Below are 22,926 nucleotides of genomic sequence, written 5' to 3'. Positions count from 1 at the left end.
ACAACTATTATCGATCGACACATATAATTAATCCTGTTGTGATGATGGCGACACACTGTCACACTTCAGGCATACTGCTTGGAAGTATCCCGTGTTCTAATTCTCCTACAAACTCCCAGTCTGGATGGTCAGACCAGATGCATGCGTTAGAGTCACGATTTGTGGCTACGGAAATGAGGAAACTTAGGACCAGTGTCAATATGGTTTCCCCGACAGTTTGCTCAAGAAATGAGGGGCCAGAGCGTCTAGGAAGAATGAATATGGACTGAAAGAATAGATGGAGCTGATGCCAGCTTGATCGCGTTTCGATTGACTTGTCGTTCAGACTGAGGTAGTTTTGGAAATGTCAAACTGAGAGTCTAAGGGAAACAAGACTGAGAATAAGGAATTAAAGTCCGTACAGAACGAAAAAATCAGTTGAGAACAATATTGAGACAATCCTTACGTTTATTGTTTACAAGGCTTGGGCTCGGGAAGTCTTGTTGATAATTTAGTTATCCAATCGGGGATTCTTCTACCGAGCACGCTGTCAATACATAATTAGAGTAGAGGAGGTGCATGCTGTTAGCTGCTCGCTTAGGTGACACCGAAGACTAATGGGACTAGCGATACTGATCATTCAACGACGGAGAGTCAATTGAGAAGAGACGCTAAGCCCTGAGCGTGACACTTCTTCCCCCTCTCTACATTTCTTCCAGGCTGTCGAACATTGCGCAGGCACCTACCAATACAGCTTGCGCTCAGTTTGACCGCGGCAATACTCCCAGTTTACATGTACACATCAAGTTCCCTAACTTAGATTCGTCTTCTGCCGACAGCAGTGGGCCAAGGATGGCCCCATTCTCGCCGTTGAGGGATGCCAATTTCGAAGGATCTGGGCCACAGGAGTTCACCTGGGCTCTCCGATGCATCCACCTAGTCGCAGGCCGCGGATCCCAGCCGATCGGCTGCAGGCTGCATTCATCGACATTGGGGCAAAGCCAACGCAAGTATGAGGCGTTGTCATATGCGTGGGGCGATCCAACGAAAGATGTCGAGATTTCGCTGGAGGGACAGCCCTTCATGATCACCAAGAATCTAGAGACGGCATTGCGTCGTCTACGGTTGCCGAATGAAAACCGTACGTTGTGGATCGATGCAATCTGCATCAATCAACACGATCGTGCCGAGGTTAATCTCCAGGTCAAGAGGATGTGGTCGGTGTACAGATACGCGTCGAAAGTCATTGTCTTTCTTGGAGAGGGGACAGCCGATACCAAACACGCTGTCGAGCTGATAAATATCTTGTCAAAGGGGGGAATAGGGCTTAGCCATCGACGCGTTACGTCTTTACTCTTCACCAAGAATGCTCAGCCTGCAAAGCAAGCTTTACGAAGCTTGATGAGCGGTGCATGGTGGAGCAGAGCCTGGGTCATTCAAGAATTCTCAGTTGCGGCGGAGGTTGCCTTCGTCTGTGGTGACCTTGAGTGGTCCGGTGAATCCTTTTCCGAAGCATTGAGGACGCTCGTAGACGTCAGATTCAACGCAGCCCTGCCGCGCGGTCAGGGATACTTCATGAGAGAGATCGCTTCGACACCAATAAGTCATCTGATGACAGCCCGCAGAGACTACCAAGACAGCCATTCGAAAAATTCCAAAGGCGCCCCCACAAGAGACCCGCTCAGTCTTCTCTACAGGTTTCGGAGCTTCAAAGCTTCAGACCCCAGAGACAAAGTATACAGCTTATTCCATCTAATCGGAGAGATCTCGCTCCTACAACCAAACTACAGCCACCCGGTCAGAGATCTCTACATAGATGTAGTCAAAGCTTCCATCACTTCATCGGAAACTCTCGAGATTCTCTGTCATCATAACAGGACAGAAAACTGCATGCTTGGCTTGCCAACCTGGTGCCCTGACTGGACCGTGCAACGAGGCCAGAGAATTCTCCTGTGGCAGAACGATTACGCAGCTGGGGGCGATGGGAGCAAAACTTCGGCAAGGTTTGAAGGAGATGAACTGCAACTGGACGGCAAGGTCATGGATAGAATTGAGTGGGCGGTGCCGTTCGAGCCGAAGATGTTCAGGAAACCCGGTTTGGTCTTTGACCAGATCATGACACTCCAAGCTCGGGTGTTAGAACGGGCGCCTGAATTTCCCAAAGAGAGGAAGACAACTGCATCGTTGGCCGAAAAATTCAGAAGAACTTTGGTGGGATCTCGCATCAGGGTAAGAGGGCCGCGTCACGAGGCGACGGTTCTCGGCCAACATGAAGCTGACAAATTCTGGGATGCTTGGTACAGTTCGATGATCGACCAAGGGTCATCGGGACTGCATGGGACTGCTAAGACCTATAATGATGCTCTATATAGCGCACTAGCTGGAAGAGTCTTCTTCATTTCCGAGAAGGGCTGCATGGGGCTGGCTGACAACCCGGCACAGGCCGGCGACGTGCTCGGTATCTTCGCCGGTAGCCGCGTCCTCTTCTGTCTAAGAGAACAGTCGACAAAAAGTCCAAAGACCACGGGAAATTCGAGACGCAAGTTCAATCTAGTTGGTGAATGGTAAGTGTTTCTCCAAGCTCACGTAATGGTTCACACTTTTGGCTGCTTACTGATAGCCTTGGATGGCAGCTACTTGCATGACTTCATGCAAGGCGAAGGCATTCCCTCTGGAGAGATTCTGTCACCAATCTATCTGACATAGTCACGTAAAGTACTCTGCGGTAAGTATCTTCTTCATTCATGATAGAGATGTATGGTTTCAATAGGATTGGTATGTCATGATCACTGGCGAAAACCCATCGAGAATTCAGCCAGTTCGGGGACTCAAAGGTTCCATATTTAGTTGCATGGAAGTTTAGTACCCAAGGCAGATTTTCCCTAAGAAAGAAAACACAGACAAACCATGACATTTCTGCCCTAAAAATTTTCGAGGTTTTGTAGGTCGCTATTGGCAAACGACACATTATCAAATGGTTCCATATCCCTTCCAAAAAAGGCAATTAGATCGTCGGGGCAATGCCAAGCACCGAGGCCCCTTGTGATTGCGGCCCGGAGCTTAACCCCGCAAGGAGGATTTTCGACTACACTACTTTAGTCTAGTCCTAACAGATAGGTGGCTGATTGCAACATGCCGCTTTTGTCTCAGACCGGGGGCTGGGGATATAAAGCGTCCACAGGGCGTTCTACTCCCCACAAACAGGTGAAGGTCGTTCATGCGCCGGCCAACTCCACGCCCTGTCCAGTTCCAACTACTTTCTTCTTGAACGGGCTTGGCCAAATTTGACTATTCTATCCACCACATCCGGTCAACTCATTTTTATCAAGCAGAAGTGGCTCAGTAACTCCTATCATTGTCTGTCGGCTTACTCACAGCTCCCAAAAAACCGAGGCGGGAGAGCTCATGTCGTCATGACGTTAAGCGATATCACCCCTGTCCCTGCACCATGGAAGCTCAAGGGCGACGTCTACGTCTTCAGCTTCTGGGTACCTAGGAAGCAGGCAGAACACCCTCCAGCGATCACATACTCTCCGCTTGAAGCCAACTCGTCTTTTATACGCCCAGAGGGTAGCCGCCCCCTCGGGGGAATCAGTATGATACAGATCATCCGCTATACCGAAAGTCCTGTCGGTCCCTATGATGAACTGATCTTGAGTCCGGGGTTTCATGAGTACACGGTCGAGGAAAACGGCAAGCGCATCAAGAAGAAGAATGCAAGAATTACGAGGATATACGTCTCGCAAAAGTACACGTGCTGGAATGGGCGAAAGAGTGAGTTGCCTTGGCCATTTACCACGACACCTTAGCTCGTTGCTCACAAAAGCGGCACGAAGATTGGAACATTCCTAAACATCTAGCAACTTTCGACTGGGAGACAAAGTCGGATGGCAGCACTGCTGTGAAGGTATTTCCCCGCGACACATCGGGTGACGTTATGGAGTCGGCAGCAAGCACCACGCCCTTCTTCCAAGCCACGTTTAAGTCTGTCCCATATGTGCCATCGTTTCCTCTCTCTCTCGATGTCCTGAAGTATGTTGGCTTGGACGTAACTCTCGTCCAGCCTCCACTGCCCGAGGGAAGTGGAAGCCTCGATGAATTACCAGGAACCGACCGCTGGTGCAGCATTGTGCCAGGCCAAAGCTCGAAGAAGACGAGTCTAGGTTGGTTCGACATCCGACAAGCTGATGAAAAGGGCCATATCATTGGCGAACACGAAAACTTCTGGCCTGGACTTGGAAGGTGGCAGATTGGACTAAAGATGGAAGATTCAATTGTCTCCTTTCCCGAACCTAAACATTGGCGCGCGCCCAAATCGGTGCTATAATTGAGTTTCGTATCTTCAAGAGTGGGGAAGTAATAGGACAAACGCCTCTGCTGTGGTGGGAAAAATCGAGAATAAGTGCCTTAGATATCGTACCCCTCATGTAGGAAGATAGTAGCAAGACTGATTTATGAACTTTTCCGCTTAACAAAGCCTGCCGACCCATTTTGGACTGTTCCACTCACACCTCTGCATACCCGCCAAGGGGACCACGGTTCGTCTGCAGGGGATAACATATGGTTGTGACTCAAGCTCCTAGTCTGGCTCCGGCAAGAATGATCCCGCCGATTCTCGCGAGGCAAGGTGCCATTGCAGCACGCTCGGACGCAAGAAACGTGGGTGTTCATCTAAGCTTCATGTCTTACATGACGATATGGGCAGTTGTGGGACCCTGCTACTTGGGACGGCCCAAAGCGAGTGCCAGCGGTCTGACAGACGCGAAACTATAAACACCCGAGCACCAGTATCCAGCATGAGTCAAGACGACCTCGTTGACTTGGCCGATTTGCTGAGAATTGCGAGTTAAGACACGTTGGAGGTGGAAAGATGCTCTCCACTGAGATAAAAGACTCCGGGATATCTAGCTTGCACTGCGCAAAATTGCCCGTCATGACGCGGTTTAAGTTGAACAATGATTACCAGTATTACGAGCTACTAGATACTCATGACTCCATTTGGGGCGTTCAGAGTTTTGGAAATCAGTTGTCGACTCATACTTGACGCTCAGACTGAGTCAGGAAACGATGGATGGTGGTCTAACATGTGTCAAAGGAGAATGTGGTCATGAATCATAAATTTCACAGGATATCTAAAGTGCCGAGCGCTCTACGCAAATGGCAAAATCTATCAAACTCTAAGCCCTGACTCTCTCCTGTCCAACCTTGGCAGCAAGCTCCAAGCCCTCAGCGACGTCGCCGGGCTGTGACAGGAAGGGGGAGTGGGAGGCCTTGGAAGAGAAGGTAATGGCGGTGGGGCCGAGGAGAGTGGCCATGCCCTGCTGGACGGCCAGGGGGATTGCCTTGTCCTCGTTGCAGAAGAAGAACATGGAGTCGATCTCGTGCCACGGCTCGTAGGTAACGACATCGTCGAAGACTTGAGCGGACTGGTGCTGCAGCTGCTCAATAGCCTTGACGCGGGTCTCGGGCGCAACATCGTGGTAGAAGATCTCCTCTGGAGTCTGGGCGTAGACATAGTTGCCCTATAAAAATGTGAGTTTTGCAGTTTTATATATGCGCACGGTCATTCAGCATCATCATACCTCAAACTTCATCCACGGGAGGAATTGGCCACCAAGCATCTCTCTGATACACTTGCCCTTGGGTACAACGAAGGCGGTAAGGTAGACGAAAGTGATGACACCGCCCTTCTTGCCTTCCTTGGCGCGCTGCTTGTAGCCAAGTCCCTCGACGGCATTGGCTCCGACAAGACCACCATAGGAGTGCACAACCAGAACGATCTCCTTGCCCTCATCGGCGAGTCTCTGGAGGACAGCTCTGACAGCGTTGGCGTCGTCCGTCAGGCCCTTGGTGGGGGGCTCAGCACCGACAGAGGGGTACTCAACGGCCTCGACGGGGTAGCCGCGAGCCTCAAGAAGTTCCTGAGCGGGCGAGTAGCAGGTCTCCTTATGCCACGCACCAGGTGCGAGGACGAAAGTGGGCTTGGTGGTAGACATGGTTGATAGCGCGTGGGCTGCGTGAAAGAGTTAAGCGATGAAAGTGAGCTCGGCAGGAGAATTTCCAGAAAAGTCAAAAGCTTGAATCATTGACTGGCAGAAGGAAGATGCTGCCACGTTATTAAATATGAGTGATATCTGATCGTGGGAGCCGGCGCTCAACTCGCGTCTGCCCCTCGCCTCACCGCAATCCATCCTTTCCCCTCTCCTCTGTAAAACGGTAACCTTGCGGCCCCGGTGATATCCCTGGAAGACGCGCCTTTAGCACGCCTTTAGCTTCCCGGAATCCCAACCCGGAACTCGGGAAACCCTGGATAGTGTCCACTAACGTATGGCAACTGCCACATCTCTCGCGAGAGCTATGGGGTTGCGTGAGGGTGTGACGACTCATGGGCTTCGTTGCGTCGCACTCAATGCGGAGCACTCTTCAGCGGCACTTCCCAACGGGGTCGAATTGTCCAGTAATAGGCCGAATATAGATTGATAGGGGTCTGTCAAGAGGTGCGTGCGCACGTCAACAGGGGGTCTCAAGGATACCGTTCCCGGACGACCATGCTGGTGACTTTCTACTTAAGGAGTCCTTGACTGGGGGACACTTCCGATAATGTCCTTGCCAGGTTGGCTTCTGCAACGATTTCTGACAACAACGTCGTAATAGGCGACCCTGGCGTCGTATTTACAGGCTTCACTTGGAATGTCTGACCCTCAATCCACGTGTAAAACGAGAGGGTCTTCGGAAGCAGGGTATCGATGGAGGGGTTGCGCGACGATCAATGACCTGGGCTGTCTTTGTTGGGGTGACGTTGGGCAGGAGCAGTATTCAATCCACAACTGCGTGGGGGCTGACATCGCCTTTGCCTGCTGCCTCTCCTGCTCAGAAAGTTTTTGTCATGAATGTTTCCGTACTTAGTATCAGCTACTTCATGCCGCGCCAACCGTTTTCACAAAAACCAGGCATCTGAGACTGGCTCTTACATCCATCAGTACCCTCAGTCATTTGGAACAGCAAGATCAACTACCAAGGATCACAGAGACAATCTTCAACGAGATGACAAATTCTACGAGGTTGCTCGGGCAAGATTCGCGTGTATCGACAACTTTAGACATATTGTCAGGTCATCTCGAAGATTGACACAGCTGATTAAGGCAGGTACATGTAGAAGGAGAGAACGGCCTTTGGCATGATTGATAAGGTCTGTACGTGACCAGCGTTGTCGGCCTTACACGTTGAAGGTGGCTGGGGTTCAGTCACCTTCATCTAGTCTTGATCGTACACGGTTCACGCGGCTGTTCTAAGAATGAAATGCCGAACAGATAGATTGGAGAGAATTGTCTTTAAGCTGTTCGTGTCCGGTTCGGCCTGCTGCAGTCAAGCGGCGCGTGCGCTGACGAGGCCTCCCAGGAAGAAACAGGGCTGAGGGATGTGTGATGCAGGCCATCCTCAAAATAGTAAGAGTATACCGACGAAATGGTCATTCGTGGGAGGATTATGACATGCAATGACCAATAGACTCACTCCGCCTTGCGGCTTGCTTTGTGGAGGCACATTGTTGCGTTTCCAGCTTGGCAGAAAGGCGGGCGGAGATCTCCAGTCACCATAGATCTTGCTTTAGTCCTAGTTGGCGCACTATCTTCATTGGCTTAACGTCTAAGCTGCAAAACTAAGCTTCCTGACTACATGCAAGATCCTCCACGAAATCCTCAAATATCTAGTTTGTCCTAAGAATCACCAACGCTTACTAACAAACTGAAAGCTCAAAGATTATGTGAAATGGTATCAAGTACAACGCAGCAGGTCTGGCCCCAAACTCAACTCACGAATAGAACAATGGGTTTAGTAGAAGATATTCGCAATTTACAAGGCAGTGTGGCTCGGATTCGAGAAGTGAGGCAGCGACCACTAGACGTGATAAGACGAGCCATGTTCTCCACAGCTACTATTCAGACGGGTAGTGGCACTAGAAATGTTCTACGGCGGGCCAGGCTAGACAAAGGGGTGGCAAAAAACAATGTAGTTAAACTGAATGTTTTGCGGTATGGAGTATCTCCTGACTTCATAAACTTGTGAACATCGATATGTCTCATACGCTCAAAGACGGACTGGATACATTTCAACTGGTGCGTGTAGACTTATTGCCAATGTCAAAATTTATTTGGTGGTGCAGAGAAAAGTAAGTAGTGCGCGCCCTTGGAAGCGTGCTTGAGCAAACCTTTAAAGTAGTTTCAAGACCAGTGAAAGACCCATTTCTGCCTGTCCGTAGCAGTGACTAGCCACTGCAGACTCTACCCTTTTGTCGACCTTGGTAGACTGACGATGGTTCCAATCTATCTGGGTCTGACACAGTCAAGATTGAAGAGCTTGGTTGCTTGTGAGAATGGTACGAAGTACCAGTCTGTTGGGGTCAGCGTGTTTTGAAATTAAAACAATCACGAGTGCATATGCACGATATTGTGAGCAAAGCCGCAGCCAAGACTGACTGTCTCACCGTGTCACAGATCGAAGCGCTTCCGTCCAACGATTGGCCCCAATAAGCGGCGTCAGCTTTCGATCCAGAATCAGCGAATTGGACTATGCCACATTCCGTCATGGGTCACGCTGATTCTTGTATTCATTTGGCTAGCGCCGCATTTCGATTTCAGTTGAGTTCCAGGGTAAGCGGACATCGGTGAGACTCTCTAGGCAGCCTCGTTTCTGCCTGAAGCTTTGCGCGGCTTCGTGCGTTGCCTCACGAGACATGACGAAAGACTCTTAAAATCAAGGCTAGCCCCCAATTTACTGTCATTGTCCGAGACTTTATTTACTCAATCAACCTTGGAAATCAACCATGAGCGAACTCTTTAAGCTCACCAAAGCCTCGCTCCTCACCAGTGCGACTGGCGCTACCGATGCAACGTCCCAAAAGCTATACCAGGGACTCAACGACTTCTTGGAACGCACAACACCAGGCTTCAAATTCTTCACAACGTGGCTCAAACTCGACATCACCACAATAATCCTTCTGATAACACTAGGAGGAGAATTGCCAAGGGCGTTGACGGGCATTCAGAAGCTGGGCACTCAGATCTACTGGTGGATTACTCGATTCTTCACCGCCTCCATCTCCATCGGCAGTAACGACAAACTCAACAGAGAGGTTCTCAACTGGCTAGGAGCCCATGTTCTGACCCGGCAGGGTACTCGTATCTTGACAGCTCGCACCGAGGTGATCCAGAACGAGGCATGGTACTATCGGAAGCCGATTGAGCGAGACGACCTCCATCATGAGAAGAGGATTCCTGTGCAGTATCTACCAACCTTCGGCACCACCTGGTTCATGTATGAGGGAGGGTTCTTCATGGTCCGAAGAGTGTCTAACATACGCGCCGGCTCTGCGTACACCGGCGTTCCCGACGAATACTCTGCCGCCCCGGAGGGCGATGAGCCGCTCGTCGTGATGCGGTTGGGGCGATCCATCCAACCTGTCAAAAACTTTCTCAACAATTGTCGACTCTTTGCGGACAAGCAGCGCGAGGCCTTCATCACGGTGAGAGCAACAAAGAGCCAGTACAATCAAGAGACCTGGGACACCACTATCCTCAGACCGATACGTCCACTAGAGACCGTGCACTTTGATGAGAAGACGAAGAGAGAACTTGTCGATGACATCGAGACGTATCTCGATCAGAAAACCAGGAAGTTTTACACGGAAAGAGGGATTCCGTACCGGAGAGGTTACCTCTTCTACGGACCTCCCGGTACCGGCAAGACGTCTCTTTCTCTTGCACTAGCAAGCTACTTCAACCTTGAGCTCTACCTACTACATATTCCCAGCATTAGAGAGGACAACGACTTGGAGGACCTCTTCACAGCGCTACCGCCGAAATGCATTGTCTTGCTCGAGGATATCGATGCGATTGGAATCCAGCATCGCAAGAAGTTTGATGCGGACGATTCGTCGTCAGACGACAGCGACAGCAGTGATAGCAGCGCAAGATCATTTGGACGTTGTCGCTGCACTTTGTCGGGTCTTTTGAACGTCTTGGATGGGGTCGCGTCCCAAGAAGGCCGCATCGTTTTGATGACGTCAAATGTGGCTCATAAGCTTGATAGAGCCCTCGTAAGACCAGGCCGTATCGACAGAATGATCTATCTAGGTAACATATCCAAGGGAAGTGCAAGGGGCATGTTTGAGCGCATGTATCGACCACATTTGCTACCAGAGACTCTCCTCACGGACAAAGATGGTGAGGCTCTTAAGGCGCAAACTTCGACATTCGACGATTTGGCAGAAGGATTTAGTTCTCAAGTCCCAGACGACATATTCACCCCGGCTCAATTACAGGGGTTCTTGCTCAATCATCGCAATGCACCAGAAGAGGCCGTCAAGAGCATTGCTGGGTGGGTTGTAGAAGAAAAGGCCACGATGGATGAAGCACAGCGACGGAAAAAAGCGGCAAGTGAGCGTAAAGCGAGAAAGAAAAAGGCCCTCAAGATGAAGGCGCTCAAGGCACTCGCTTCGGACTCTGATGTTGAGGAAGCCAGTGAGAAAGCTGACGAAACGGAGATGAAGAAGGCCAAAGGGGCCGTGGAAAAGAACACCAAAGGCGCTGGCGACCAACCTCAGAGTCCTCCGGTCGGCACGGAAGAAGCAGAGAAGGTACCTGAGGAGGCAGAGTCGCCAGTTGAAGGCAAAGCGCCAGTTGAATAACTGGTGATAGAAGTAGACGTGGGGCGAGCGATTAGCATTTTGCATGGCATTGGAGTTACGGCAACTTCTTGAAAGGGATCGTATTTGAATCGGAGTTGTTCTTGATCATCAGTTTTCAGCATAGTAAATACGAGCAAGGCAACATCATCCATGTCGAGACAATAGGTCTATTGCTTGTAGTGCGAAGCCGGCGTCAATCGAAGATGGCTAGTCGATGCGGCACTGCAGGGGTCAACGGCGCCCGACTTGAGGAAACGACGCATGGAACTCCGCAAGAACATTTGAATCTCCCTCTCTTCCTTACTACATGTACCGGAATTCCAGCATCATCTTTCGAAAAGGTCCTCACTGGCGTCATTGTATCTCGATCCGGGTTGCGAGGCGAGGGGGACCTCACTGGCCAACAAGGATAATAAGTACTTTGTGGCCTTGAACGCTCTTTTCCAAGTATATTTTCTGCGCTCACAGACACTTGACCCTTTTTCAATCATCGCGTGCAGATATGTGACTTGAGCCCACCACGTCAAAGCTCTCTACGCACATTCATATCATGCACTTTTCGCTCGATTCAACTCTTTCGGGAGCTATTTGGCTCCTAGGCCACCTCCCCAACGTGGTCGCCGAACCCGATATCAGCAGCCCGGAAAGCACCAAAGAATCATCGCGGTCACTTGCCAAGGACCTGATTACTTTTTACAAAGGCGACGACCACGCAAATTTGCCGGCCGGGATTGCTACCGTGGTCGTCTGAGTACAATAATGAATACTGGTGATACTTGGATGGCAGCTTCTTCGCCACCTATCTCGACTACTGGCATTTGACAGGAGACGACATTTACGCAGCTACAATTAGCAAGGCACTTCAGTTCCAAGCTGGAACTAACAGCAATTCATGCCTGATAACCGGACTGCTACCCTCAGTAATGATGACCAGTGTTTCTGAGGCACGGCGGCTCTCCTGGCTGCCGGGTATGGGTTCCCCGAGGTGGAAGGGAAACCCAAGTGGATCAGCGTTGCTGAGAATGTGTGGAGGACTCAAGTAGCACCTGGCCGCTATGATGATACATGCAACGGTGGCCTTCGCTGGAAAGTTCTTTCTTGGAATGCTGGACATGAATGGAAGAATAATGAGTAACGATATTACTGTGATAAGACTAAGTGCAGTTGAAGCTTACTTGAAGTAGCGGGCTCCAATCCTTGCTTCTTCAACCTAGGGGCCCGGCTTGCTCGGTTTACTGGGAACATGACTTACTCGGAATACCCTGATAGGAGGTGGGAATGGCGCACTGGAGTCGGTTTCGTTGACACCCGCAACTGGAAGGTGTATGACACGGGGCGCGTAGAGATCAACTCCACCAGAATAGCTAATCATCAATGGTCGTATACATCGGCCATGATGCTCATTCAAGGCGCATCATTCATGTTCAACGACATATGCCTTCCTGACGGAGGTCGAAAATCTAACAAGGATGCCAAGTCACCGATACTTGAGGCCGTTGAAAGTGGTGCAAGCTCTGGCAACTCCCCGATTGGCACGTCAAGGGTCTCGTCACCGAGTTCTACAACCTCACAGACAACTACACCAGAGTCAAGAGGTGGGCAGCTTGAGATAGATCTCAAGATGTCTTTGTTCCTTGGGTCAATCATGCTTCTAGCTCGGAGTCTCTAATTCTCGGGTGACGGATTGAGAGTATATTCGAGGCATACATATACGTCTTTAGATGAAGCACAAAGAAGCTGCAGAATGGTTCCATGGCACACGGGCAAAAGCGAAGGTCTCGAGATGAAGTTGAAGAAGAAAGATGTAGAGATTACGATAGCAAAACACCAGTTTGCCACTCATACATAGTAAAAGACGAACCCCTTTTCGCCCTTACGCCCACCCTAGTCAGTTCCGTGACATGATGCATCATTTCGTCGTAAGTGTCGTAACCAAAACCTAAGCCCGGCCTATCTATGAGACCTCCTAGCTTGACCAGCAAAGCCCAAATATTCCTGAGTATCCTGCAGTATGATGCTAGAGTCCTCTTCGTTATCCATGAGATACCTCGGCATCGTCGCCGATCCCATTCCGATCAGAGTGTTGTGTATATCCTTGGGGTTGATTGTGTCTTTTGAGTAGTGACCTTGAGTAGGGTAGTCGAAGGGGAGAACTTGGTCAGTGTCCATGGTGTAAGAGTGGTAGTCGGATGGAACAGTTGAGACGACGTCAAAGACCGGCTCAAATGCTTCAAAGCCTGCGGCGTTGAGTTCGTCAAAGTCGTCCACTGTACCAGAGTGGGAGTAAGTCTGGTAGTCTGTTGGGAGCTGCATGCCCGCGTAGTCAGCCTCGATGGGCCGACTCTTTGATCGGGTCTTTCGCGATTCGCGTGATGAGGATGTCATTCTGGAAGTTGTAACGTGTTGGGTAGAGTCTGTAGCAAGAGACATGTTGTCCATGCCCCAGCTCTGGTCTTGGTAGCCAGAGTTGTGATAAGTGTGATGCGAGCTATATCCGTTGCCGTTTCCGACGGTCCGGCTATATCCACCGGAACTCGCAGAAGGATAGGCACTTGAGGCATCGGTAGAGGATGCACTCGGGCTCGATCCGGAGAGTCTCCGGTACTCGCGGGATCTCTCCGAGTCGGCATCGCTGCCGTCAGAGTCGTAGTGTGTGGCGTACCCCCTTTCCCATCTGTCCACAGCCTTTTCCATCGCATCAAACATGAGCTGCGTAGGCAACAGACAGGGAGAATAAGCGTCGTGGTCTGTGCCGTTGAGTTAGCTTGTCATGCCCACTACTAGCAGTATGCGCGCTCGAGTTGACTTACAAATCTCCACTTTCTTCGCCCAGTCCTCCTGTCCGGGGTAGAGCTTCATCAGAAGCTTGTGGCGATACTTGTAGTCGAGCGATTGTCCACTTGCTCGCACGGAAATGCTCTCCAGAACACGTTGTTGGTCTTCCGAGAGCAATGGGGGTTCGTGAGGCGACCACACCTTGGTGCAGCTGCGCGAGTGTGATGACTTGGATTCCGCTGGCTTTGAGCCGAATCGGGCTCCACAGTGATGGCACTGCTTGTCACTTCTCAGATGAACTCGCTTGATGTGCTCGCTGGGTTGGGTAAGTCAGTACGCCATACCTGCATGACCTGGACAGGGGTCGTAAACTCACATCAATTTACCGATCCCACCCTTAATGTTTCCATCGGTGCAGGAGTTCCGGACATGAGTGAATGCTGCCGGGTTTTTGATAAAAAGGGGACAGGCCAAGTTGACGCTCTTCTCGTCGACGTTGTCCTTAGAGTGGTGGCGGTGCAGGGGAAGTCCCATCTCCCTCCTAAGCTCTGTCATGAGGAAGTCCTTCATGCTGGACCAGCCCATTGGTGACTGGGGGGTAGGTTGCTGGATGACATCGACAGGCACATTGGTGCTAAGTTTGGGACGCTTAACCTCCAAGACCTGACTAGACTTGCCGTGGGTAACAGACTCACGGCTTCGCTGCCGGACTCGCTTGCTGTTCTCGCCCATGATTGCTAGATGGCCAAAAGTGTGGTTTTCTTGGCTCCTGAAACGCTGCGAGGTTCTCTGTGACCTCTTCTCCTATCTGGTAAATGCGCTGAACACGATGTTCAGTGACCTTGGCCTCGGTTTTGAATCCTTGCTCGGAGAGCTTGATGAGGTTTGCCGGAAATGTGGCTTGCTGTTCCCGAACCCAGGCTTCTGTTAGTCTGTTGCTTGGTCCAATGTACTTCGGGTCGCCGCTGACAACCGAGCCGAGTGAAAATGAAGGCTGTTGCTGCCGTGTAAAATGACCCTGCGATCTTGTAGATCTACTCTCGACCAAATCGCGAAAGTTAGTTCAACTCTCAATGATTATAGCGTATTTCCATGGCCAAGGATATGGTCCGGCTTACACCCGATTGGGGATAACTCACCTCTTTGGCGTGTTGTTGAGCACCATTCGGTTCAAGTCAGATAGTCATGGATAGTAGCCATCAACCCGGAACTACACACAAACGCGCAAATACCGGATCCTAGATGATGGGAAAAGACAACAAAGAGTCGCGAACAACTTTAGGATACTCTGGAAAGTGAGTTCGGAATGAGAAAGAGAGAGGGAGTCGATCCATGGCTCAACGGGGCGACTTACGACTAAGAAGCAATCTTCGATCGCAATTGCGATCAGGGCATCCCGGCCCCATCCGCCACCGCCAACAAGTGCCGTTGGTCGCAATTGAGAATGTGAAAGGGGTCCAAAATAAAGCAAACATGCCTAGTGAAGCCATGGATTGATTTCCAATCGATTTGAGGCGATTTGGGTGGGTTATGGTTGTTTGACATGGCCTCACGGGTGGTCTAGGACAGGATTTCGGCATCGGATCTCACTACATGGGAAGTTGGAACCCAGCAACACTGTTCAACTCAACTTATTTCATATGCAAAGACTGTTCAACATTGTTTCTGAATAGTCTCTTTGTGATTGGTCGTGAAAGACGAGTATTGATTTGCTCTGGCAACTTGCACACTCGCTTGGCGTCAAAGGGGAGGTCTGGGAGCCAACCGCCCGCCCTCGCATCAAAGAAATCCACGACTACATGTACCCGAATAACATTGAAAAGCTTTTCGATCTTTTCTACCACGAATTTCAAAACTGAAACTAGTGCCATTACCTCAAGTCGAGCCACAATGAGCCCTAGAACATCGTCCAGGGTCGTTTAACTGGTGATCCTATGGACGTGCCCTCGGAGAATTAGCTCAATAGCGCTAGACTCATCCAGGGACCAGGAGTCTGGAATGCTTCTATTCTACTACGTGGAAGGTCCGGTGTTGCATCGGCAAGCTTCAAGAGAAGCAAGAGAAGGACGATAGACTTCTTCACCGCCTGATTTAAGGTTTTTTATGGGAGTTCTCAATGGACGAACCCTCTCTATGTGGAACAGCCGATGGATTCCTGTTCCGAGCCTACGGTCTCGTGACAAGGGGTTCATGCGGGCGATCTTGGATCAGGGTTGACGACTTGACCATCACGAAGGGGGATCGCAAAGTCATGTCGCAAAGGAGCAGTCGCAATGATTCTGGAGATGTGAGAGAGACCCCAAACCCGGGGTTTCGGCAGAGTAGCGGTCAGAAACTGTATTCCCCTGGCGGAAACGGCCGTGGGAAGGGCGCATTTGTGCAGGCCTACTACTAGTGGCCAAGCGGACTGGATCTCTCTGTTTCCGGCCGTCGCCTTTTTGCTGCTTCGGATACTTTACTTCGACGCGGGGTTGGTGTTCCCAACGAAGGAGAAAAACATCTGCCCTGCCCTCCATCTCTCTACCACACAAATTACATAAACCAACCACTCGTTTCGATTGTTTCGACATGGATGCCCAGCAGGATGATTGTCACACCCTTGCTTGGATCTGATCCACCAAAGGCCGATTTGCTCCGTGTCCCTGGATCTGTGCTCCGCTGGTCCCATAGCCATCAATTCCGAGTCGCTGGGTCGAGGTAGGACAAGACGCCTCGCCATTGGAAGAGGCGCAGCAGCCTGAGACGCTTCCCCTGATTCCGATGGGGTCTTTGAAGCGGTGTGAGCATGCTCCAAGCAGTCTACCTATGATCGCGGTACCAACAACCAGGTTTGCCAACAGCGAGATTGGCATCCTGTATCCTTCAAACCCCAGTCATCAATCGGCGGCGCAGTCTTGCTCGCAATTCGCACTGGAGTCGCTGCTCGTTAGTTACCAAGGCCTTCGCGAAACGTGACTAACTGACCTTGAGACCAGCAATTGCTGGATCGGATGCAGGCTAACGTAGGACGCGCAAGATCATGCAGGCGCGACCTCGTGAACCAACAAAGTGTGGATGATCGCATGACATCAAGACCAATCCGTGTTGTCGAAATCAGACGTCGCGGCATGAAGCAGAAGCGGCGCAGCGAATCCAGCCTCCACCTGGCCATCCACAGAAGGTCCTCAATGAACTTGTCCTGTCTCCGGGTTTTGCTTCGATGGGGTTGGCGCTGATCGTGTCTGACGCTCTCACATCCTTGGGGAGATGCCGTCGGAAGGTCGCCGAGAGACTGGTGAGGGCGCCCTGATTGTAGCTCATCGGGACACCGCCCTTGACAGCAACGGGCACCGATAGATTAAGATGTGTCTTGCGACACGTAGGGGTTGCTTCAATCGATCATCTTCTGGACTGAAAGTACACCGTGGTCGACGGACCCTGGCTTTTTGATCTGTTCGGCCGGCCATTGAAGCCATTGGGCGTATTGTGATGGTAGAGTGCTGAACAGCCCTTTCATGAGGTGCTCCGACCAGCCTTGCATGAACCAGAAATGTTCAAGGGTTTGGACCAAGACATTAAAATGCCCTAGCAATATTAGGGATAGCGCTTCCCTGTGCTGGATGCGAAGTACGAAGTCGTCGCTCATGCTATACAGCCAGCGCATAACGACCTCAAATCGGCCTTCGATGTGCGCCTCCGGCTCGGCTTGGGTGCCAAACGTTTGCTTGAAGCAGTCCTTGAGCAAGTCGAGTGAGTCCGTGTACATCTGACGTGCCGGCTCGGGCGTCGTGGCCACTAGATCGGCGAGCTCCTCAAGCCGTTGTTCCCATATGACCATCTTGTGCACGGGGTCGGGCAATGCCGGACAGTGAGTCCAGGTGTGTTCGAAAGATATGTTTCCGTCATCCCAGCCCGCCATTATGGCCTGTATGCCCATCTTTTGGACGACTATACGGACGCCTCTGAGTAGGCCCCACCAAGGGACCTCGCCGTCTTCTGCGACAACTAATAGATGCCCTGGGCTTGGCTTCCTCGCAAACGTCGATAGACAGACGAGCACGGTGGTGTGGTATAGCGCTTGACAGTTGTCTTTGTTGATATTCGGCATAAGGGTCGTGATCGCCGGCAGGGCACTTGTAGAGTGCCGCTCTGCGAGAGCATCGTAGCGAGTGGCCTCAGCCGGCCGTAGTCTGGCGAGATGCTGTGCTGATATCGCCAGAACCATGTGAAACACGTATTGGTGTTGGAAGCCTAGCCGCGGTACATGTTCTCGCCACACACGTGCTTCACCGAGGGTAATAGCTGTATGGCACATGTAGTGGTGTAGGAGTTCGAGATCGTCCCGGTTCAGCACCGCAGGAGCGAGGGAGAAGGAGGGCTCAATGGATGTAGGGGCCGGTGTGCGCGGTGTTTTGGTCGCATCGGATGATTCGGAGGCAGTCGGCGTCGGTAACTTCCGGACGGCGTCCCAGTCCTTTCGTGGGCGGCCCCGTTTTCGCGGTGCTGATGGCGGCGCCGGTGGTGACAGTTCGGTAGGAGATTGGGTGAGTAGATTCGTGGGCGGAGGAGCGAAGTCGCAGTGCATCGAGAACCTCAGACAGTTGCCGCACTCGGGCTTGGTCTCGTCGCACTGTTCAGTCCGTTACAGTCAGCCTTGGTTCGTATGGCGAGTGCAATTGCGCGTGACGCGTAGATGAACAGCGATTCAACTTCGCAAAGAGTGTAGAGACGCGCCTTGACTTTTCTCCTTTTACAGTTGTGGCATCCATTGCGAGACTTCTTGTGGGATCTTCTCTTGTTCTTGCGACACGTTCCGCAGCAGCAGCCATTGCCGCTCGTATGCTTGTCCGACGCAGTGCATACTGATGCTGTCGGGCCGGTCTCATTCTCGCCCTCATTCATTGTTCGCGATCGTGGGGCGGCGCTCGTCAAGCGTGGATTCGGTCAGGCTGGTGAGCGGCTAGGTATCGGACGGTGGGACAGCCTCGTCCATTCCTACGAGCGCATTCCGCATATGACGTCGCTTGGCATCAGTTTGGGGTAGCCGGGGGTCAGCATTGAATTAGTCGACACATAATCCAGCACCTCAAAGAGCTTGAAGAATTGTAGAACATCGATGGGACTTTCTCGAGAGCTGTTCGGCAGCCTCCCCGCACGTGGGTCCACGGTCTCGGTCTCGGTGTCTCGGATGATTTATCGTATTTGATCCGAGAATTATTCCGGGTTGATTGGCTGAGTGGCACTCACTCTATCGATGAACTCAGTCCTTGTTCTTCAGCGTCTCATCAACTGAGCGAGATTTACTGCATATTATCGCTGGGTTTTGACTTTGACAATTGGAAGTTATGATTCAGCTCATTTAACTCAAATGTTCAACAACTTCTCAACGCCAGTGTCAGCACGCTTAGCTTGCTCCACAAACTACAGACTCGAATCCCTAATTCCCTACGCAGATTAGAAAGAACTGACGGATGTTTGTAGGAAAAGAACTTCGATTCAATGTCAAGTTCATTCTATGTAGCGAAAACCGGGGTATCAACCTCTATCCTCCTGTATCAAATGGGTATCTCTAAGTCATGCTCGTCTACATCCAGCCCTTCGTATTAACCACACCTCTTAAGTCTAACTCATACTCTGCATTAGCTTCTCTGCGGATACTCCTTATGCTCATCGGGGTCATCGGAGTCCTTGGAGTCTGCAATGTGGCGCTATCTCTCCAAGGAGGCTGGTAGCTAAGCGGCTGTAATGGTGCCGGTGGCAATGGCTTCATTCTCGGATCAAGATGCTCTGCAATGTGGACCTTGATCATGAAAGAGTCCTCAGAGGGCGAAGGCTCGGGGGATGGTACTGATCGATGACGAGGGGTGATGACGGGAGCCGGACTGGCAAGGCTCTTGTCCCCGAACGAAAGCCGGCTGCTCGCCCTGTTGAAGGTTTCTTTCGCTTCAACCGTTGGCCGTGTGCCTCGTATCGTCGTGAGAAGTCCAGGAATCTTCTTGAGAAGAGGTCGTAGTGCGGGAAGACTGCCACACATTAAGGCGCACGAGATCTCAGCCATACTCCATGTCACCACATCCACGTTATCCCCTGGCTGAGTCAGCGCCCTGCTTAAAATACAGTCAAGGTAGATCCAAAACTTACATGTAGTGTCGTAAGACTCAGCAAACAACACGAGCCAGCGTAGTCGCACAATTGAAGTGATACATGCGCTGAAAGAGGGATGGGTTAGCTAATACGTGCACAGCATACAAGACAAGTGCTAAAACTCACAAAGATCCAAGGCTCAGCATGAATCCCACGGCGATCTTCTTCTTGAAACCCAATTGGAGCCTGCTCAGCTGTTGGATAGGCATAACAAAGATTACGATATCCTCAACGATGCTGAGAATCGCGCTGGCCATGGCAACGGCATTGACGTTGACGCACTTCCGCTCGAGGGTTCGGTCCCAGATTCCAGCTATGGGTGTACATTCAAACATGATGACAAAGAGAAAGACCAATCCGTGGCCAACGAGGAAAACAAACACCAATTTGTTGATGATTTGAAAGTTGCGATCGGGAAATACGCGGGCGAAAAGGGCAATGATGGACAGCTTGGCCAGAATCAAAACGACGACGTAAAGCATTTGAACGGCGTAGTAGAGCTAAGATCAATCAATCAGACAAATTGGCCATAGTAGGCGAAAGGGTCAGCCTCCATGTTGATCTTTTACTTACTTGAAGAATCTTCTGAGCATTTTCAGGGTTTACGTTCCAGTAATGAAGCCCGAAGCCGAGATCGGCAGCTTTGAAAAGTAAGTGACTTGGCTGAATGGGGAACGATGAAGACGGCGGCGGAATGGAATTACTCACTCGCAACTACGCAGCCAAGAGTGGTGGCTAGTATGGCCTGGATTATGCATTAGTTACCGAGAACTGCTAGAATACAGACCAAGGATATCAACTTACGGCAGTGACTATCGTCATCCAATCATCAAGTTCCAAACGGCTTGCAATGATCCATCTTGAGACCAACCTCAATATCACAATCGGAAAGGTAATAACAGCCAACACAGCGACAACCAACTTTATTTCGGTGTCTCGAGATGGGTGGGGGTAAGGGCGGCACAGGTCATCTGTTATGTAAGACAATGCTAAAAGATATCAGTAAACCTCAAGATAGTACGTCAGGCTCAAACTCACAAAGCTGGTCTTGCCATGTACATGATGATTGTACGCATCCTGATAGTCCATCTAAGAGAGTGACGTTGGTGCAGACACATGGGGCGATGTTGTCTAGTCCGCAGCCCGAACTGAAAAATGCAGTCGTGACACAAGAGACCTATCACAGGGTTAGATGAAGTTGACTTATGGTTGAATTTATCAAGACTTACAGCACATTGTGGGATCTGAGACATAAGCTCCAACGGAGAAGTTGCTGCATTGGTGTTGTCTTGGCCGAGGACAGTACCTGCTACCCAAGGTAGCAGCGCAAGGAACCACGGCACGTGGTTCTTCATGGTAAGGTGAAACGTGGAAGAACCAGAACACTGGGACCTATCGGGGTCTTGGTTATCTGAAAAATGTTATCCAGCCCAAATATTCGTCTCGGGAGACTCGGGGCATCGTTCCTAAATGCAACCTTTGGCTTCTGCAGGAAGCACGCTCAAGACGGAAGTTGAATCAGAGCAGAGCTTGGCCTCCAGATAAGTATGTTGAATCATCGTGCTTCGGACGGACTTGACAGCCCGCATCCAAGATTCGAATGACCTTGGATATCCGTAAACCGTTGGTCAATGTCTATTTCCGACTGGGTTATCATGTACGCGAGCCCTGCGAGTCTGTCATCTGCATCTTGGCAGAGAGCCTACAAATACTACACATGCATGCAAAGCGTCTGATATTGATTCGACCCACGGGAGTATTCTTGAGTTGGGGTTGCAATAGTCTCCGAACAAGGCAAAACGTTATGAGCCTCGCAGCTTAATTCGGCATGAGCGACCATTGTGGTGGGCGGGGTGAGTCCAAGTCTGAATCATGAACCCTGGTGTCGGCAGCGAGATCCATTGGTTCGTCCGATGTCCGCTGGGTCGGGGTTTCAAGTTGACATGCGGTCAAGTGAGCCCGTGCAACCTTTCCGGCCATCTCTCTGGGTCACTGAGAAACGGGTGGGCAGATCATATTGCTTGATCAATATAAAGAAACTCAAATATCGTGGTCGTTTTGGCAGCTTGCTGCGAGCGGCACTCTATCAACCTATCCACTCTAGCGCAAGCAGCCCTGCCTTTGCCTCATGCACCCGCACGAGTTGGCAAGCACCCCGCCCGCTATCACATTCTGGCTCCATGTGGCTAACCACGTGTAGAGCGCGTGCGATTCAAGGCCGCGCGCGCTGATGCCCTCACCTGGGGTCAGTTGTGGAGCAGTTGAGTTGAATCACGTCAAAGTCCCCACGCGATAATCGGAAACGCGGGCCCGGACTTTGAAAAGAGGCGATAAAGAATCAGGATGTTGACGCAACCCGGAGGCGGGATGATATTGATTAGAACTATCCGCAGGACCGCAGCCACACCCGGGAATGTGACAAGTCATCTTCTTACCCAAAGTTGAAGTCTCAAAGGTCATGTGCGCTGGTGCGACCTTTGCGGGACCACGAGAACGAGAAGCTCGGGTCGACGTGAAATGGTGTTAGGTACGCTAACGCCACAGCCGCGCTTCTGTAACGAGGTGTTCCCTGAGTCAAGCGCCCGCCTTGAGCCACGCCAAGTGCTGCAGATTACCTGTAGTAATCAAGGGGTTTGGAACCAAGCTTCGGCTCGACATCGTAAGGTGTGATGGAAGATACGGATACCGTTGGTCGGCCTTCCGCGTACTCCGGACTTCTTCGGCCGGGACCTCACCTTGGGATGGCCACATGCCGCACACCGGTGTGACAATGGATGCTTAGCGTGCTCCAAACCCATGGCAAAGACGTGCTGCCGCATGCCTATTTTGCATTTAGACTTTGAGGCAAGGGCCGTCCCCAGCTGTGGCCCTGTGGGAGCCGTTATCTTGCTTGGATTGAACTCCCCAATCCTTAGCAAGTTAGCACTCAGCTTGTGCCCACCTCCAAGCTTGGCTTGCCTTACATGGCGTTGCGTTCGTGAGAGTTTACTAGCTCAGGCAAGTCATTGACCTTAGCCAATCCGGGGTTGCACAACATTCGGTCCTGGGAAATGCTCGCTGTTTCTAGTAAAATGAAGCTCGCCCAGAAAGAATTATAATCAATTGTCGCGTGAAGACAGACTTCTACCGAGGTATTGGGAGTTACTCATAACAAACAAGACTCTGAACTCTCATCCAGTGCAATCAATCGATCAAATGAAAGAGACAACGTTGCATAATAGTCGGAAAAGTAGAGCCAAGCGAAACCTGTCTTGGCACTGTGCCGCCATGCCGCACCTCTCCCACGCCGATAGCGTCGCAACGATACTGAAGGCTGTAGCAAAAGAAGATTTGACACTTGCGTCACCCTATCGGTCATATCCGCA

At 51.1% G+C, this 22,926-nt stretch overlaps 7 protein-coding genes across 7 annotated transcripts; 3 read left to right on the top strand and 4 right to left on the bottom strand.

Annotated features, from left to right (window-relative positions):
- Positions 1–831: 831 nt before the first annotated feature.
- BDP55DRAFT_691703 (heterokaryon incompatibility protein-domain-containing protein) lies at positions 832–2,685 on the top strand (the record flags this gene model as incomplete). The annotated part of the gene is made up of 2 exons (XM_060577012.1): positions 832–2,543; positions 2,613–2,685. The coding sequence occupies 2 exons, from the start codon at positions 832–834 to the stop codon at positions 2,683–2,685; spliced, it is 1,785 nt and encodes a 594-aa protein (XP_060433303.1).
- Positions 2,686–3,054: 369 nt separating this feature from the next.
- BDP55DRAFT_653605 (uncharacterized protein) lies at positions 3,055–4,455 on the top strand. Its single transcript, XM_060574203.1, has 2 exons — positions 3,055–3,753; positions 3,816–4,455. The coding sequence occupies exons 1-2, from the start codon at positions 3,393–3,395 to the stop codon at positions 4,304–4,306; spliced, it is 852 nt and encodes a 283-aa protein (XP_060433302.1). The 5' UTR covers positions 3,055–3,392; the 3' UTR covers positions 4,307–4,455.
- A 701-nt stretch (positions 4,456–5,156) lies between these two features.
- BDP55DRAFT_691701 (Alpha/beta hydrolase fold-1) lies at positions 5,157–5,975 on the bottom strand (the record flags this gene model as incomplete). Its single annotated transcript, XM_060577011.1, has 2 exons — positions 5,157–5,501; positions 5,562–5,975. 2 exons carry the CDS (start codon positions 5,973–5,975, stop codon positions 5,157–5,159), a joined length of 759 nt encoding a protein of 252 aa, XP_060433301.1.
- A 2,825-nt stretch (positions 5,976–8,800) lies between these two features.
- Positions 8,801–10,663, top strand: BDP55DRAFT_725753 (P-loop containing nucleoside triphosphate hydrolase protein; the record flags this gene model as incomplete). The annotated part of the gene is made up of 1 exon (XM_060579049.1): positions 8,801–10,663. One exon carries the CDS (start codon positions 8,801–8,803, stop codon positions 10,661–10,663), a length of 1,863 nt encoding a protein of 620 aa, XP_060433300.1.
- A 1,782-nt stretch (positions 10,664–12,445) lies between these two features.
- Positions 12,446–14,367, bottom strand: BDP55DRAFT_412270 (uncharacterized protein). Its single transcript, XM_060567378.1, has 3 exons — positions 13,815–14,367; positions 13,474–13,754; positions 12,446–13,410 (listed from the first exon to the last, which is right to left on the bottom strand). The coding sequence occupies exons 1-3, from the start codon at positions 14,168–14,170 to the stop codon at positions 12,614–12,616; spliced, it is 1,434 nt and encodes a 477-aa protein (XP_060433299.1). The 5' UTR covers positions 14,171–14,367; the 3' UTR covers positions 12,446–12,613.
- Positions 14,368–16,808: 2,441 nt separating this feature from the next.
- BDP55DRAFT_545714 (uncharacterized protein) lies at positions 16,809–18,002 on the bottom strand (the record flags this gene model as incomplete). Its single annotated transcript, XM_060568597.1, has 1 exon — positions 16,809–18,002. One exon carries the CDS (start codon positions 18,000–18,002, stop codon positions 16,809–16,811), a length of 1,194 nt encoding a protein of 397 aa, XP_060433298.1.
- A 683-nt stretch (positions 18,003–18,685) lies between these two features.
- BDP55DRAFT_653593 (uncharacterized protein) lies at positions 18,686–21,032 on the bottom strand. Its single transcript, XM_060574202.1, has 9 exons — positions 20,791–21,032; positions 20,600–20,738; positions 20,366–20,550; positions 20,270–20,306; positions 20,135–20,202; positions 19,688–20,061; positions 19,559–19,626; positions 19,061–19,504; positions 18,686–18,980 (listed from the first exon to the last, which is right to left on the bottom strand). Exons 1-9 carry the CDS (start codon positions 20,914–20,916, stop codon positions 18,973–18,975), a joined length of 1,449 nt encoding a protein of 482 aa, XP_060433297.1. The 5' UTR covers positions 20,917–21,032; the 3' UTR covers positions 18,686–18,972.
- Positions 21,033–22,926: the final 1,894 nt, after the last annotated feature.

Source organism: Colletotrichum godetiae, assembly GCF_030913485.1.
Source record: "Colletotrichum godetiae strain CBS 193.32 chromosome Unknown BDP55scaffold_8, whole genome shotgun sequence".
NCBI classification, from domain to species: Eukaryota; Fungi; Ascomycota; class Sordariomycetes; order Glomerellales; family Glomerellaceae; genus Colletotrichum; species Colletotrichum godetiae.
The sequence above is the reverse complement of the archived record's forward strand: the minus strand, read 5'-3'. Positions and strand labels throughout refer to the sequence as shown.